This window comes from Erpetoichthys calabaricus, chromosome 5 (assembly GCF_900747795.2).
Source record: "Erpetoichthys calabaricus chromosome 5, fErpCal1.3, whole genome shotgun sequence".
Lineage (NCBI taxonomy): Eukaryota > Metazoa > Chordata > Cladistia > Polypteriformes > Polypteridae > Erpetoichthys > Erpetoichthys calabaricus.
In genome coordinates, this window is record NC_041398.2 from 67,462,029 (window position 1) to 67,481,255 (window position 19,227).

Sequence of the window (19,227 nt, forward strand, 5' to 3'; positions counted from 1 at the left end):
AAATCTAGTTATGTTTTAATGCATAAGCCCATATCCAGCGTTCTTTCTTTCTTTCTTTCTTTCTTTCTTTCTTTCTTTCTTTCTTTCTTTCTTTCTTTCTTTCTTTATCGGATACAGTTTACAAGACATATTCACATATGCACATGATCCATATGAACAACAACAACAAAAATGTTTAAAATGCACTGGGATGAATATGCGCTTTCTCTTAAGGCAAGCTCTGCCAGGATAGGAGGCTGCGTGTTTGTAGAGTGGCAGAGGGCAGCTGGCTCGGTCCTGAGAAAAGGAGGACTCTCATTTACAAAATATGTTAATCGGCAAACTCACGGGTGTATTTCTTTGTGTTAAAACCCCTGCCCCACGGTGAGTTAATTCGCATTCCTGATTATTGCACATTTCATTACGCCCATTAAAAGAGGATTTAGAATAAAACCCCGAAGCGCTGACGAATTAGTAAAAAAAAAGAACGAATTGAATAAGCAAAAGGACGATTTTATCAAAATCTAACGTTGTCATTTGGTTGCGTTGTACTGGTTACTCCTTTCTCCGTTGAAAATTTAAGATATGTGGTAACATTTCTTTTTCTAAAACTTTTGCTTGTCTTTTCAATATGTGTTTCCCGCTGTCTTTAGTAACAAACAAGCGAGGCATCTTTATCAATGGGCATTTATTACGTCAGGGTTCCCAAGTTTATTTCACGGTTTAATCTGTGACTTGGAAAGGGTGCGTTGCTACTGCAGTATATTTGTAAATTAAATTACAACGGCTGACCTTTACCTAAAAAAACAATTATGTTTACTTATTATTACGGTCAATTTAATAGTATGCAATGATAGCTGTATTACCTAAGGAAAAAGACAAGTCTTTATCCTAAATACAGCTTTTTAAATTCTAATATTGTGGACGGGACAATAGGCAAACAAATTGAATCTCTGCAATATTGACCTTGTTCAAAGATGAAGCACGTTTGTGGCAATTGGGAACAGCACCGCCTAGAGTATTTAGCATGACAATACAAATAGATGATCCTCTCATTGTCACAGTATTCAGCAGCACTATAATCAGAGTCCAGGACTTCCAAGTAAGTATGAAATATTTTTCCGTAAGAGAATCAGACCTTGCTTTAAAGGCAACAGCTAATATGCACCTTTCACTTACTACACTTACTCCAGACAGAAGAGCAGCTTCAGCGACAGAATGCTGTCACTGTCCTGCTCCACAGACAGATTGAGGAGATCGTTCCTCCCCCAAACTATGCGACTCTTTAATTCCACCAGGGGGGGTAAACGTTAATATTTAACATTATACATAGTTATTGTCTGTTTTTTTCACCTGTATTATTATCATTCTTTAATTTAATATTATTTATTGTATCAGTATGCTGCTGCTGAAGAATGTGAATTTCCCATCGGGATTAATAAAGTATCTATCTATCTATCTATCTATCTATCTATCTACATATCTGAATGTTTATTTTACAATATATTTTGTTATTCACATATTTCTTCGTTCGTTTTGTATTATACTACAAGTTATTATTTGAATATGCAGTAGACTCATCTTTTGGTATCTTAATTTTATGAGTTTTGTTACTGTTCGTCCTGAAAGGCGCTATATATTATATAATATAAAGGTTGACTGGTTTACTCTATAACCCGTATGTTATGGGACTTACTTGTTAGAGCGGATTATAATTGCAAAAACTTTGTTTAAACAGTACGACCGTATTTAAACGTAGAACACAAGGATAATGACAGTGTTTAGTTTTGTGCTTAGAAAAGGGGCATAATACCAAGAAAACATGTAAATGCAATGAGTTCATTTCAGATGCTCGGAAACATAATATGAAAGCTCAAACGTTTCTGTAATTATAAATAAATCAAGTATTTTATTTAATTGAATATTAAGCAGTTTAAATGGTGATTAATATCATTATAGAGCAAAGCTTACTATCTGAGTGACATTCGAACATGCCACCTCAACAAAGCTTCTAAACTAGACAATGGTAAAAGAGGTGCCCACCCTCGAAAGACAGGGGGGAGGGGGGACATCGATTAAGTGTAAAGATATCATGCTCCCCTTCATGTTAGCGAAAAAGCTAATCATTTTACTAACATTTTTCTGTTCACAAAACCTGACGAATTTGTCAGCGTTAATAAGCTAACATTTAATGTTGCACGGCTGAGGGCTGCAATGAGTTAAACCAAGCGCGTCTAAACATTTATTTAAAAACCGTGATTGCGGATGAAGTGGGAGGTGCTACGAGGAATGGCCCCGCCCCTTCTCCCTAATTTTCTTTTGCCAGTTCCTTTAACTCTCATGGGGGTGGGACAAACGGGGCGCTGCGAGTGGGTCTGGAGCCTGAAATCTGATCCTCGTTAATTTTTTTCTGCGTGCCTGCCAGTTGTGGTGTGTAAGCCAAGCTTTTACACACACACACACATACATACATAGATACGTACAAAGATCCCCAGGCTCTCACACACAACAGTGCATCTCAGATTTTTCCCTGGCGCTGCTGCAAGCAGAGTAGCACGCTTCACCGCCTAGCACAAGTTATCTTCAACCCGGGACCGGCACTTTAAAACTTGCACCGATCGTGTTTTTTTTGCTCCTGTTCGGATTAAAAAAATATTTTCTGTCTTTTTCTTTTCTGCGGGTCTTGGACACTTAGAGATACAAAACAGATTACAGCACGAACACGAACGCGAACGCTCTAATAAGGATTGTGGTTCCACCAGATGATCTTGAAAGGCGACTAAAAATTTGGGACCTCAAGTACTGATTTTCCTGAATGGATTTATAGCTGTTTCTTTGGTTACTTTTTTCATTTATTTAATGGAAGTGACGGAAAGAAATTTGTTGTAATAGTCGTTCTTCAAAGCAGTCAGCGAGTCAGTAATCCTATCGGTTTTTAAGACACTTTCGAGTGCAACTGGACTGACAGAAGAAGAGAACCTCAAAAATTCTCATCCAAACTGGTCCCTGTGTGGAGCATCACTCTGGCTGGAAAGGGGTTAGTATTTATATTTCACTACACGCTTATATGCTTCTATCATTTTCTAAAAATATTGGCGTAGAGGTAGGATTTGGGGAGTACACAGATAAATGTGTTGGCTGTGTTTATTTTATAATTCCGGTAGAGCAATTCCAGTAATTTGGTTGCAATGTGATCTGGGTATAGCTATATGGAGTGCTGAGCACATCGGTTGGTCTTCAACATATGCAAATAATCAGTACCCACGTAACGCCGATTTTTGTACACTTAAAGAGATGGCATTGCTCTATTATGAACTCACAATGAAATCTTGAATGTTTGAATTTAAGAGGAAGTGATTGGCGTCTTCTCAAACGGGTGGAGTGACTAGATGGTGCAGGAACAATTGCGAAAAATCTGTACCCCGTGCCTGTGTGTATGTGTGTGTGGAGGGGGGTCTCTCTTTCTCCTCGGGACTTCAAGGCTCCAGGCTAATTAGTTCAGCGTGTGCCGTATAAACAGATACAGTCTGCAGTAGAGCAGCAGACTGATTTTGGAAGTGTGAAATTTGCTGTACGCGCAGAACTGGAGAGAGTGAGCGGAGCCTGTAGTTAACTTGCAGACGAGACTCAGATGCTGAACTCTTGCAGAACATCCCGGTTATTAAATATGTCTCTGAAAGCAGAAAAAATATAGGGAGTGAGGTTAAAAATGATGCACACTCTTTAATTAAGCTGCTCATGATTGCTTTCTTGATATTGTGGTAAGCGGAATAACAAATTCATTTAGTATACCTAACAGAATGACGTGCATAATTAAATAACGAGTAACTAAATGAGAAACGGGGAAATGACACAATCGCAATTATAAAATAAGAACTGGCTATCTATATAAATTATTATTAATATACGTGGATTTAGTAAGACATATAGAGGACACGTTTGCAACGTTAAAATATTGACTCGGCGCTGATAATGTATAAAGCCACTCAATGGTACCTTAGCAATTTCTAATTCCCTTAACTGCTTACTGTGCCCAATACAAGCCAGTCAGTGGTTGCTAAGCGTTGTGTTACTCACGCGGAGACCCCAAAGATGAGCTCAGGTTATTGAATAAACTAAGAGCCGGTTCCGAGGGTGGACTTCGCGATGTTATTGCAAGGCTTCAGCTTCACAAGCGCTGCGCGGAGTATAGGCTACTGTAGTTTGGTGAACAAACTAATTCATTATTTAATTGGTGCTGTGCAGCTCACGATATATACTTAAGTTTAAACCCAGCGATTCCTGAAATGGGATTTACATTCTGCCTGTTAATGAGGAATATATCGGAGGTTAATTATATAAAAAAATATTTTATTTGGCTCCTTTCTCACCATACCTTTTAATGATAAATTTGTATGCATTTTGTATTAAACTCTTGATACTAAGATACTTGCATTAGTAAAATTACTTGTGAAGAAACGCTGCTCAATCAGTAGAAAAAACCAATATAAACGCTTAACATAGATTTTCTTTGTTGTTTTGTTTCACATTTTTTACACATCTTGACGGCACCTTATGCTGAGGTATGCAGGAGTTAATGTCAACAAATGTTTATTATCGTTGGCAGTCTTGACTTTTGCTTGCCTTTTAATGTTTTAATGATAACGATTGAATAGATAAAAGGTACTTAGTCGGGGGTAAAGCGTTTTTTCATTTTATTTCCCAATAGCTCACTATTATTTATTGCTGTTCTTCTTTCCTGTGCTAACACATACCAAGTGATAAACATGCGCTAGAAACTCGCCAATAACAATTTGATATTGATGAGGTTTAGTTGAATGCGCCCAATGTGTAGCAAATAGTTACAGCTGTGGATACAGTGCTATATAAACATGACGATATGCAGTCGATTTTCTGTCTCATTAATCATTAAAGCATTAAATCACATTCGCAATTGTTCTTAATTCTTCGTGCAGGTTACTCAAATCATTCGCTGCTTATACCGGTTTTCTTCTATAGCTTACGTCATAAAGAAATGGAAGTAGCAATAATGAAAACAAGCCGGTTTAAACGGTTACCGATGCCTTTCGTTTTCAGGTAGGCTTTTTTAAATTAAATAATGCACCGCGTGCTAATGAGTGGACATTATGAGCGATGTATATAATATGTTTATAGCGCATTGTACGGGTTTCCCCAAATGTGCCTACAATTTTGTAATGTTTCCTGAGCCCATTCATACATTCAGTGGGTTCGCTACTGTATCCTGGTGCCGTGTTCACTGATCCACGCGTTACTCATTGCAGGTATTCAAAGAACACACATGTAAATTAGTCGTCTTTTCCCAATGCACAAGGAACAAAGTTAGTATGTAATACAATAATGAAATCACACCTGTACGCTGTAGGGTGCGTACTGCAATGCAGAAGGGAAGAAAAACATACCTGTGGAATATTAGCAAATACGATCATTTAATACAGTCACACAGCTAGAATATATATATATATATATATATATATATATATATATATATATATATATATATATATATATATATATAACACATGGAAGCAAGAACAGCACATTAACGCAATCTCGTGTGGTTCAATTGTAAGCTCCCTGTTTTGGATGAATAACATCGAGAACGTGTCTCTAAAACTAAAAATAAGGCTTGATTTCACATTGATGTGCTATATTTTGATGCTAACCTGAACGTTTCAGAACAATATGAATACACGCTACCGTGCAGCGGTACGGGACTGAACTAAATTCTTCTTGACTACAAATAACTATGGTGTACCCTCGTGCTGTAAAAAAAAAATCTACGTTAAGTTCAAACGGGTGGTGCAACACTTGGACTTTGACAACTGGCACCGACCTCGGTCTTGCTATTGAGAGGAATGAAATGGAACACGTGGATAGATGTAACAGACGAAGAGTTTTGGCGCCAGCATTCGGTAGAGTGCAGGCGCTGCGAGGCTGAGAGAGAGAGCGAGAGAGAGCGAGGGGCAAAAAAGATAAAGACAGAAAAACAGAATGGAAAGGGAGCGAGATGGGTAAGTCGGTAGACAGCCGAGCACAGTCAATGACCCGTCGGCTGTCGTGCTGCAGCGGCAGTGCTACGTGCTGTTTAAAAGTGCGCCATATGAGATGAGCTGGACTTTGGCGTGTTTCCGAAATTGGGAAAAGCTGCAATAAATGCGTTGTCTCACAGCTCTGGGTTGAAATTCTAATAAGGGCACTGTCCGTGTAGTGTTTGCATGACCCCTCGCGCGTGAGTCTTTATCGGGTACTCACGTTTTCATCCCTGGGGTGAATCTGACAAGATGAGTGCCGGAATGTTCAACCTTCGCTATAGAATCGATTTCCGCCTTGTGCCTAATGCTGCCAAGATGGGTACCGACCTTCACCTGCCGACCTGCAAGGAGCTAGAGAATGAATTGAAGGAAAGCTGGAGTTAAGGTAGCACATAATCTGTACTTGTTAGTAACATTGAATATGTAAATCGCAATATATTAATACAGAATAATAGATGTTAATTTTTGAAGTTGGATAATCTGCATAATGAACCTAGTTTTAAACAACAACAAAATAATTAACCTTTAAATATATACGTATATACAATGTGTATATATAGCTATATATATGTTTGCATTTAGAAAAGTGTTTTTTTTTTTAAAGTTGACCTTGATTGTTACAAACACCTCAGTCACCTGTACAAAGTTACAATGTGGCAAAGACATCTGCATTTATGTTAAAAGTAAACACATACTTAGTCATTTAATAGCCTGGTTTCTGCATTATTGTAAAGAAGAAAAGTGTGGGCGTAACTGTAATACTTTAAAAGTCTCATTACCAATAGCTAGCCTAGTGGATGGTCGTGAGAGGTAATTAAAGGTAAGGCCCTAGTGGATGGTCTTGAGAGGTGATTAAAGATAAGGAATACAGTACAGTCCTTTTTGTGCCTGCACAAACAAATCAATATTTTTTTTCTCACAGTGCTTTTTGTATCTCGGTTTAAATTGTGCAACATGTGTCAGTAAATATTTACAGTATTTATTGGCAGTGACTGTTTAAGAGATCTAAATATGTAAAATCAGTATCTTGAGTAATAATGTCAGGTCTTTTCTAAACTCCACCTATCTGTCCATTCTGCATTCCTGTTTCTACTTGTACTGCAGGTTTAATGTACTTGTGAGTTTTTCTGTGTGACACTGGAGTCTAATCATGTTAGTTCTGTTAATCACCCTGCAATGAAGCATACTGTTAATAGTTGTTTTCCCCACAGAACAGCAATCCTAAAGCAATTGAGCTCTGAAAGGTGATAAATTTATATTTTAGGAATACATATTTATTTTCTTGCCAGGGCAGAATGGTGACAGAGTGGTTAATTTTTGCAGATCCAAAGATTTGATTGGTCAATTTCTGTTTGGAATTTGTATGTGCACCATGTGTCTGCAAGAGATTTCCTCCAGGTACTCAATTCTTCTTTGCACTTCTCCAAGACATGCGGGTTTGGTTGATCGGGAACTATAAAATCCACTGTGATTGTGGGTGTGCCCAGTGATATACTGGTGTCCTGTCCAGAGTAGATGCTTGACTTGTGCCTGATGCTGCCAGGGTTGGCTCCAGCTTCCAGAAACCCTGAAGTGGGCAGAGCAAGTTTGGAAAATGAGTGGATTGAAATCACTTTACTGGTGAATAAAATCACTGATTTAAATTTTTTTTTGAGAACTTTATAAAGAAATGGAATGTTTTTAAAGTGCCATAAAACAGTAAGCATGTTAGGTGTATTTGATTATAGTAACCCATTTAAAGTGTAACTTTATTTATTGCTATGCTGAGAGATGCTGTTTAAAATGCAGACCATGCAAACCTGTAAAATTATTATATGCCTGAGTGCTTCAAGGGGTAATTTACTAGTCAGTGTGCTCAAATTGCCACATTATTTTTAGATTCGCTGTGCCTCTTGACTCTTGTAGAAGTGTTTATTAAAATGATGCTTTAGTAACGTACAGCAGGGATTCTGCTTTTAATTTCAAATACCTAATGCTGGTGTTTTTTTTTTTAAAAAAAGGAAAAAACACAGATGCCACAGGGACATTTACATTTAAAAAAGTAAATGTCCTTGTCATTTTGTTTTCGTGTTTCAAACTTTGTTTTACCAATAATGACCTTTTTGTATCTCTAACCCAGTGAGGACTTAATATTAGAATACTGAACTGAGCTTGCTTTTAAGTACATATAAACTATGGAAATTTGGTACACTGTATTAAACCCAGAGGAGAAATTGTCTTTTTGCATGACCTTTGTCATATAGATGATTTTGAGGTAATAGATATAATTAGCTCCATGTATTCTATTTCTTGATTATAGTGGCATTTGTGTATAGCAATTTTTTAAAGTCAAAATAGGCACATAATGTGTTTGTTTTGTTACTGGATGTAATGTGTTTAGTTAGTGAAAAGTGAAGTTCATAGTCAAACAATTTTATTGGATTGCTCATGAAGTTTTAACTTGTGCAGAGCCAAGTAATGCCAGTCTGCTTGACTTCTATCTTTAGATTTTTGAAGTATTGATAGGTCAGGTTTAAAATTCAGATTTTTCACTTATGATTTAGAGAGTGGGAGACATTTTGATTGTTAAATTTACTTGAATATTACTGATAGTTATTAAAATACTAGTCAAATTAATACTTACATATTTGGGGGGAAAACTGCAGTAAAACCCACACAGATACAAGGAGGTTGTAAAAGCATTACAAAGACAATGACCATGCACAGGATACAAATCCAGGACATTGAAACTTTGAGGCAGCAGAGCTAATAATTCTGCCATTATGCCCTGTTTGAATGTAACTCATAAATACATTGATTAAAGCATTCCTGTATTTATGTATTGACAATCTTGTAAAATGCCTTTAATGCAAATCCCTCCATTGCATTAAAACCAAGAAATGTAGGAGAAGTTCTGTTCATGTAATATCTTTCTCTTATATTTCTGGCACCTTTCGTGATTAATTTTAATGATTTTGATGCCCTCTTAAATTGCAGTGAAGGTCATCCCATTTTAACTTCACTCTTTGTTCAAGAAAAGGTGCTGTTTTTAACATAGTATAAATTAAACTGGTAGATATGGCATCCAGCTTATTTCTCTTATTTCATTACCTAAAATATAATAATCTCTGTAAATCAAACAACTGTGGCATGCCATTGCATGTGTTTTTGATGTGGTTGTTGGAGATCTATAAAGTACTTTATATCTAGCAATCTGGAAAAAGAGGAAATATTTTGATTATTGTTTTACTCTTATTCCATAGATAGACAATCAAAAGTTACATTTCAGAATTTGTGTGGGGAGGAGAGTAGCATCTGAGAGCCTTCTTATTAACTTCTCAATTACAAATCACTAACACAAGGTGTGCATTTGTAGCTGTTAACACTTTTAGCTTAGTCAATGGGTTTATGTCCAGTGATTAATAAGTAAGAACATATGCAACCTAAAACAACTTTCTTGGTAAATAGAATAAAACATTAATAATTTTCTACTGCCTCATTGGTAAATGCATGTTTCATTTCAGGTTCTGTCCCTACTGCCCTCAAAACTGCTACAGTTACCCCAATCCTTAAAAAACCTGACCTGGATTCTTCTTCTCTCTCCAGTTACAGGTGTATCTCTAATCTCCCTTTTTTGGCTAAGGTGATGGAGTGCGTGGTTGCTACACATCTCCATGCTTTTCTTCTAGAAAATACACTCTATGAACCTTTTCAGTCTGGCTTTCGTACACAGCACAGCACTAAGACAGCTCTTCTCCGTGTAGTCAATGATCTTGTCCGGTCTGCAGATTGCGGTTTCCTTAATATTCTCCTCCTCCTTGACTTTAAGTGCAGCATTTGACACCGTTAACCATGAAATCATCCTGTCACGTCTCTCTGCTGTAGGCATTTCTGGCTTAGCCCTTCAATGGCTCACATCATATCTTTCTAATAGGCAACAGTTTGTCACACTCTGCCTATATAAATCCTCCACCTCACCTGTCGCATGGTGTCCCTCAAGGTTCAGTCCTTGGGCCATTACTTTTTCTACTTTATATCCTTCCTTTGGGTCAGATTATTCGCAGACATGGCCTTAACTTCCACTGTTATTAAGACAATATACAGTTATATCATAGTACAGACTCCCCTACAGATTCACCTCCCAGCACACTCACTGAATTCATCACTGATCTTAAGCTATGGTTGGAAACTAACTTTCTCAAACTTAATGCCAATAAAACTGAAGTGTTACTGGTAGGTCCAAAATCCCAACTTTCTAAGTCATCCAGTTTCTCTATTTCTGTTGATGGTACACTTGTCAAACCTGCTCCTGTTGTCAGAAATCTTGGTGTTTTGTTTGATTCATCACTTAACTTTGAGCTACACATTAGGTCTCTTTCCAAAATTTCATTCTATCATCTCCGTAACATTGCCCGCCTCCGTCCATTTCTGTCCTTTAATGATGTTCAAACTCTGGTTCATTGTTTCATAATGTCTCGTATAGATTACTGTAATTCCCTCTTCATTGGCCTCCCTGCAAAATCTATGCAGAAACTACAGTATATTCAGACCTTACAGCTAGAGTCCTCACCCACACAAAGCGTTTTGCTCACATCTCCCCTGTTCTCTCCCAGCTTCACTGGTTACCGGTTCCATCAAGGATTAAATTCAAGATTCTGCTTCTCACCTTCAAAGCCCTACATAACCTTGCCCCCCTCTACCTCACTCAGTTACTAGCTCCTTACACTCCTTGTTGTTCTCTCAGGTCCTCGAGCAGTAATATCCTTTCTGTCCCATGCACTAGACTCTCCACCTTGGGAGGCAGGTCCTCCAGTGCTATAGCCCCTCATCAGTGTCTTTGAGATTGCTCCTGTTTCTGCACTTTTAAATCTCAACTGAAAACTTTCCTCTTCTACGAACTTTTGTCATCTGTGTAATTTTTTATTTTTTTTACTCTGTATGTAAAGCGACCTTGGGTTTGTGAAAGGCGCTCAAAAGTCAAGCAAAATGACACCTTTTATTGGCCATCTAAAAAGATTACAATATGCTAGCTTTCGAGGCAACTCAGGCCCCTTCTTCAGGCAAGATGTAATGTTGTTAAGAAGAAGATGTCGCTGTTCGTGTGTGCCAGTTTCTTCCACCGGGTCTTCAATTCCATGTAGTAGCGGTACATTTCGGTGTCTTGTATGTCTGTAGTGCTAGAGTGTTGTACCGTGTTAGCCATTATGAATGTAGAGAAAAGTCAAGCAAAATGACACCATTTATTGGCTAACTAAAAAGATTACAATATGCTAGCTTTTGAGGCAACTCAGGCCCCTTCTTCAGGCAAGATTACATGTCGTCCATATCGTCCTGTCTTCTGCATCTTGCTCTGTTACACCCATCACCTGCGTGTCCACTCTCACTACACCCATAAACCTTCTGTTAGGTCTTCCTCTTTTCCTCTTGCCTGGCAGCTCTATCCTTAACATCCTTTTCCCAATATACCCAGCATCTCTCCTCTGCACATGTCCAAACCAACGCAATCTCGCCTCTCTGACTTTGCCTCGCAATTGTCCAACTTGAGCTGACCCTCTAATGTACTCATTTCTAATTCTATTCATCCTCGTCACACCCAATGCAAATCTTAACATCTTTAACTCTGTCAATAAACATAGATAAAGTCAATGCATATATTTTTCTAAGGCCTATACTGCAAACCCTGTTGTTTTAAATATTTTATATATTTTATTATTATATAGTTATTGTTCTTCTAAAAATATAACAATATTTAGGACAAAATACTTTATTTTAGGTTCAAAATGTAGAGTTCCTGGTGGGCTGAAGTTAATTAAGAGGTAATGGAGACCTTCCAAAAGACTGATTTTAAGTAGGAGGTGAAGCTATTAAAATGTATATGTGATATCTGCTTTGATAAAAATAGCAATATGGACAGTTTCTGTATGGTTTAAAAAGCAATCTTATTATTGTCTTGGAACCAAATATGGATAATATTAAAGGACATATGAGATTCAAAATTAAGTCAATTGATATTTTTTCATATATTTTTATAGCAAGTAACATGGCATGGCACTGGCTAACCATGCTCCCTGATAACTCCAAGTATCGTTTTTGACTCTGGATAAATCACTATCTGTGGGAAGTTTGAACATTGTTTGTTTTTCTCAGGGAACTTCTGTTTTCTTCTACATTCACATCAAGTGCATGTTAGTTTGACAGATGACCCACATTGGCCATGTGTGAATGAGTGAGGGTGTGTGCATAATGCTGCCCTCCATTGGACTGTAGTCCTGTAATGGACTGGTTAATGTCTTGCACCTTGACACTGTCTAATGCAATAAACAGGTTTAGAAAATGGATTAACGTTTACATTTGTACACGATCGTTCAAATCTAAGGAAATTTACAGGGACTTATGGAATCTCCAAGTGAGGGTTGAACAAATGTTAAAAACTCAGTATATTTAGAATTGTAGTTACCATAAGACCTTACATAGTATATTAGATAATCTTTTAGTATGATAGGTACAAAATAATCCTTTTTGAATTCCAGGTGAGCTTATGAAAACTCTGTTAGATAAACAATTCTTAGACAAGCAGAAATCAAGATGAGATCTTAGGAATAGTTTAGTTACAGAGTATTGGGCTGAGACATTCATTTTAATTTTGTTCATTGGTTGTGCACTTAATCTATTTTATTGTATGAAGTGCCACTAACAATAAACAATACTACAAAGTATACTAAATGATATAGAAGATATGGCATTTAGTGTGAAACTGATTGATGTGTTTGCAGGATCCTGACAGAGAGATATTATACATAACATTTGCTATATAGTAATTTGTAAGACTTTTATCCAGTATCAGAAGCAGTGGGTATAATACAGGAACCAGCTTTGGATAGGGTTTTCAGCCTATCACAGGACAGAATATCTACTGTACTTATCAAAAGAAAGTCAAATTAGGATTATATAGGATAGGATATAGGATTTTGCCTATATATAATGTTGATTCAGCCTGTGTGGGCCAAGAAATCCTATCATTTAAGTTTCAGATGTTTTTAATGTGTGTTTTAAGGAGTGGTGGCTCTGAGGCTAAGGATCTGCGCTGGTATCCCGAAGGTTGCCGGTTCGAATCCCTGTTACTGCCAAAAGAGATCCTACTCTGCTGGGCCCTTGAGCAAGACCCTTAACCTGTAATTGCTCCAGGGGCGTTGTACAATGGCTGACCCTGCGCTCTGACCCCAAGGGGTATGCGAAAACTAATAAATTCCTAATACAAGAAATTGTGTAAGGCGAAAAAAAAAAAAAAAGCTTAGCATAGTTTGTTTGAATTTGGTATTCTCTTTTGTTGATATTTTAAGATTAGCCCACTGTTCTTGTAATTAATGTTTAGTAGCAAAGGTCTCTAGGGTCTGTTGACCAGTATTGCAGTAAGCAGCCCTGCTGAGTGGACAAAACTTGTGCCAGGGCATGCCTCCAAAAAAAAGCAGATGGCTCTTACAAGGGCACAGCATTTGACACTTGGAATTTTTGTTTATGTAATGTAACTAGTGTGTATGTAGCTTGCAAAATACTAGCCTTTGTTTGAGTGTTATTTATGTATACATGGGTTATACTAAGCAGATAACAGCAGTAGCAGCTGCTTTGACCTTATAAAGTGCTTTTTATGACAAGAGTATTAATTAAAGGGACTGTGTGAAAGTTTGGCTTGGAAAGTATCAGTTAAATTTCCAAACGGCCATATTTTATAAATGTATTAGTCAAACACAGGTTTGAATTATAAGGTTAAAACGAGAAGCTGTTTATATTGTGTGCTTGCTGAAGTGTTGGAGCCACTGGTGGGAACTGAGCTAGCAACTCTGTGGTTTCAGGCCCAAGTGCTGGCACTAGATGCAGCATCCTACATTAGTCAGGTACTTTTATTTTTTCTGCTATGTAGTCATGAGTGCTGTCAGATTTGGATATATTTCTTGACAGGATAATGGATCCAGATACTATAGGTAGGGTAGCTCTAAAATCCCCAAAAAACAGTACATCACATGCCTTATTTAGTTTGTAAGATGAGGATAAATAACCGTTTTTTACAAGTCAAAGCCACCACATTGTTTCAGTATATTCCAACACATAGATGTGCTTAACAATCTAGCAACTGTTTTACACTCTTGTATAGACGTTTTTTTTTTTGATAAATCCTTTCTGAAGTTTTCAATGATTGTTCTTTCAGAGGGAAAGTATAGCATGTATTGTAAATCAGTCACAGTTTTAATCATACATCAATGGATGTTGAATTTTATATTTGACATTTTTTTATTGTGTGGTGTTGGTTGTGTGGTTAGCATAGCTTCCTGTTGCCTCCATTAGTCTTGTGTCCAAAACCACACTTAATTGGCTACTCTGAACAGTATGTATGCATGCCAAAGTGTCTTGGGTTTGATTGGCATCCCATTTATGGCTGCTTTCTGACTTGAGAATGATGCTTCTGGGATAAACTCTGACTCTCTGCAATCCTCTATATAATGCATATTAAACAGAGTAACAGAATTATTCAGAAATGCAAAGGGAGTAAAGACTTTAACAAGGATGAGCTTAAGGAAAGTGTGACATTTTTGATTGGGTATGAAGTCTTTCATTCATTATTCACATATCATGTTTTCCAGATGAGATCCCTCCTTTGAATCTGCTGCTGTTTCTTCCTCATATGTAATTAAACTCCAGCTTTCTCATTTGCAGTATTATAGTGTGTTATGATCTAGGTGGTTGGAAGGAACCATGTGGAGTAACAACTGCAAGAACCATAAAAAATTATTTATTGAAAAACAGTAAATAACAGATTAAAACCCCTGAAACACAAACAATTCAACTTTAGAAGGCAAAACCTGATTTATCTTTAGTCTAAAACAGAAATTCTAAACAAAAAAGGTCTAGCAATGGTCAAAGCTATTTTACTAAATTTAGAGAAAAAATTGAAAAGCAAAGCAAAGTTCTAAGAATGATTTAAATAATTATAAATGAAGGATCTCAATATCATGCTTTCTCAAAAAGATAAAGAAAACATATCTTAAACTTTTGCCAGTTTCTAAAAGAAAGAATCCTTCTTCTACAGAAACAGAGAATACTAATTTAAGGTAAGGAATCAATTGAGACCTTTAAGACAATTTCATCTTACTTGCCATTAGTTGTATCATACTTAAATGATTATAATTGATGTCCCAGGTTCAATTTGTAGAACAAATTTAAGTTATAAATAAGAAGCAAAAGGTAATTAACTAATTTAAAACAATTAACAAATACTAACAAAAAGCAGATGTCAACAGTAAATACGCATGAAAATTGGTTGTAATAATTTGGAAAGTAAAAGCAAAATACAAAAACCAGGAACAAAGTTCAAGCTCAGCTCTGATGGAGTGGAACAGATGCATAAGTGACCTTAGTAGCTGAGCCAAAGAAGAAGAGTCATAGCAGTTTAGGACATTTCATTGTTATCTATAAAACTATAACAGGCTTTCTTGTCAAACACTATTGCACTCTCCCCCACTAAAATCTGTCATACTCAATAACAGTTCTCCCACCTCTAACAATATTATAACCAAGATCATACTGACCTGGGGCAACTGTCATGACTCTTCCTACAGCTAGGATCAAACCTCAGGCCTTATAATAAAATCCCCACATGGGCCAGCTATACACGTGACACAGTTAAGTGAGCTAAATAAAAATGTATCTAGTAGAAATGGCTGACATCAAACTTCTTTGTGGAGGCAGTGCCTCCATTTAATGTTTTTTTATTATTATTTCAGTGTTTTTTTGTTGTTGGATTTTGGATTGAAAGGGAACATTTTAAAGATAAATACTCTAAATAAACGCTAACAATGCCTGGTAAAAAGTGTTTCAACAAAATAACTGCCTTTGGAATCAATTTTGTTTTTTTTGTGTCTACGATACACTTACTGTAATTAAACAAGACCAGACTTGTGCTTTAGTTTATGCAAATTGAGCATTGCAGTACCTTTCCTTCTATTCTGGCAAAACTGAGAAAAGAAAAAAATTAAGTTTTGAATGCATAATGGCACGCCTTTGAATCTGAACTTGTTTTCAGACATTTTTCTTTTTCTTTTTTTTTTTAAGAGGTAGGTGGCAACCATCTTGGCAACCATGCTCATAAATATTCCTGACTATTACACTAAAATTACACTAAACAGTTACTCTAAAAGTTTCTTTTACTTTCCCCAACTCTGATATACAAAGTAACCATTGCGATTTCTGAACATTTTGGGCATCACATGATAAAAGAAATGTGCTGTGATTGCACTGTGACTGATTAAGATTGAAGTACGGTGTGCTAAAAATAATTTCAGAGTCGTTTGGCACAAAAAATGCCTCCAAGGCCTCACATAGAAAACACATTTTTATTTTCAAAGCATACTGTTGCCAAAAACCTAATGATAGTGCCAGTTACTGTTTATCAGCAAGATGTTTTGTTAATAGCTGTTGTAATAGATTTAGTATTCGTTACTTTTTTTAACAACAAAAAAGACATTTCTATGAGAAAATGTAGCATGAAATGGGTTTTGATAAAAAAAAAAAAAACTGTTTTGTAATACCATTCCATGCTTACTAGAGCCAGTAAGGAGTTCACAAAGTTGTATACAAGTTTTTTCTTAGCAATACCTAAAACATGTTTCATTGTGCTTTTGCCAGACAGCTAAAATGTGTCATCGAAAAGCAACAGAGCACATAACACACTGCTGAATTTAATCTTTATTTTCCAATTTTCTGTCTTCTAGTGTGCGTCCATTGGGAGGAGCAAGTAGTGGCCACAAGCTTAAAGCATGAGTCCAGAGGATGCCTAAGGCTGGACAGGGCTCTAGCAGTCGGCTTCTGTCTTTCATTGCATCCAGAGGAATGATTACCTTGTGGTATACCATCTGTTTCTCCTTAGTGACTGTGAACAGCATACCTGCAGCCCGACTACCTGCAGCCCAGCCTTTCGAAAGAACAAGCAGCAGAACAGGTAGGAATACACAGAGAACAGTGATCATACTGGGGACATTAGTGATGTCTTATTCTTGGCTGAAGTCAGTTAAAGTCAATTTTGGAGAATGTGATCTAGCTATTAGTGGACCACTGAGCTATTTTTTTTCTCATGTTGCTAATAATATTTTTTAAAAAACAAAGTTGTCTAATAGCAACTAGAATCTTATTTTTTGACCTTCCTGAATTGCTGCTGTGGTTGCAATGGTTGACATTTGATTTTTGTATGTGGCTTCATTGGTTTGGAGTTTTGCTCTTGCGTCCAGTTTTATTATCATTATTGTTGTTGTTAACACTCATTTCTGCACTTGCACAGTAGTACTGAGATACTTTAGTGTCATGGGCAAAAATAATGTAATTTCTGATATTTATTGTTTTATCAACAACTCAAATACTGTACATCATTCATTCATTCACTTATAAAGTTTTCCAAACCCATTTATTGTATTCCTATAAAAGGATGCAGAAGTTGTGTTATTCAGCACATGGTATGGAACAACCATACACTCCTTAACACCCCTATAAAAATGATTGTGTGATTAGTTTACAGTTGTCAGTTAACCTGGCACACATCTATGGGATGTGGGAGGAAACCAGAGTTCCTAAAGAGAATACACATAGGCACAGTTAGAAAATGAAACTCTGCCCAGACAGCATTTTAGCTGGGATTTGAATTAAAGAGCTGTAGAATCACTGCACAACCATGTCACCTTCAATCAATTATGTGCAGCAAAAAATAAAATGGCAAAGGAGAATTTCAAATAATTGGACATTTGCAGGTGATTTACCCTGTTACGACAACTTGCTCTCATATAGCCACAAAGCTCTTATATAATGTGGTCTGAAAACAAAAAGGCCAAAGGGATAGACTCCAGCTAAAATCCCAACAATCATAAGCTGCTTTAAAATGTAAATTAAATATTTTAAAGAGAACAACCAATTTACTGTTTTTAGAGCTAATTTGGAATGAACCCTACACTTCTGAACACCAGAGTAACTCATGTTTTCATTTTTTTTAATGTGTTGATAAAATATGAATTAAAAATACCTTTTAAAAAGCAGTAAAAGCAATTGTTATTCATAAGCTTACAAATAAAATTAAAGTAATAAAAATGTGAAGAACTGCTTGTTTCAGACAAGCGGGAGAATGGGAGTTCTAGTGCATTGCCTGCAGACATATCCTGTGCTCTCACTACATTACTACCTAGTGAAACTCTAAAATATCTCCTTCTTTGTAACCCTTTCAGACAATGAGCAAATTAGGGACACTGCTAAATGTTCTTCTGCACAGTGTTACAACTTGAATTAGCAGGTTAGGAAGTTGCCAGCTGCATTTCCCCTTTTTTCACTGAGAAGCTCTCTTTTCATGTCAGTTTTGGTTGTCAAGATCAGTACAGTAGTGTGCAAAATCTACACATTTCTTCGATTTTCTTGTTCTTCCCCAAGGGCATTTTTTATTAGATATCTTTCACACTTTACTTACAGATAAGCTTTAATACAAAATCTTTGCTAACAGTTTTAGGTTAGAATTAGCATTCACACGAAAGTTGACACATAGTTAGGTAATTCTTGGATATTTCTGCTTTTCCTGCTTGACAATGTTTGTGATTGTTTGAACATGAACTTCCAATTCTGAAAATGAGCAAACATGTGTATATGCAGATCACTGTGATAAGAATCAAAATAAGAATCAAATCCAATTATTAGGAAGGAGTTACCGGTACTTTAAATATCCAATCACGGTGTTACTACATGTAAATGATGAAGTATTTTCTTAATGTGCTATTTTATACTTTTAGCTAGAACCTCATTGCTCTTTGATACAAGTGTAAAATCTTAGCTTTTTTTATCACAACAGCACTGAAGTGGTGTCAAATATTAAATTAGCTGTTAATATATTTATGGCCTTTCACAATGAGGACTATCACAAACAGCCTCACCAACCCCACAAAATTAAAACATTGCAGGATGGTCATAGGCTATCATAAATCTGGACTTCTTTGCTTGGCCACAGTGGGTCATCTCCAATTTCTACATCTCTCTTAAAAACTGTAGCTATGATTTATGTTGATCTTTTAAAAAATCAGTTACTAAGCAAGGTCATAACAATTATTGCGTTTTTCACTTTGTAAAGGCCCCAGAAGATTGAGTTAAAATCCTGGCATGGTCACTTTCCATATTCACTTCATTTAATCTTCTCTCCTTA

At 36.6% G+C, this 19,227-nt stretch overlaps 1 protein-coding gene across 7 annotated transcripts in view; it reads left to right on the forward strand.

Moving 5' to 3' along the window:
• The first annotated feature begins 2,390 nt into the window (after positions 1 to 2,390).
• Positions 2,391 to 19,227, forward strand: part of fgfr3 (fibroblast growth factor receptor 3) — a 109,284-nt gene continuing 92,447 nt past the window's right edge. For 2 of the 7 annotated variants that reach the window (XM_028801618.2, XM_028801622.2), the window contains exons 1-2: positions 2,392 to 3,016; positions 16,775 to 17,001. In XM_028801618.2, the coding sequence (XP_028657451.1) occupies positions 16,833 to 17,001 (169 nt within the window). In that variant the 5' untranslated portion in view covers positions 2,392 to 3,016; positions 16,775 to 16,832. Of the gene's footprint in view, positions 3,017 to 5,899; positions 6,012 to 6,109; positions 6,418 to 16,774; positions 17,002 to 19,227 lie in introns of those variants that run through there. The other 5 variants (XM_051928393.1, XM_028801623.2, XM_028801624.2 and 2 more) reach the window with 5 other exon arrangements.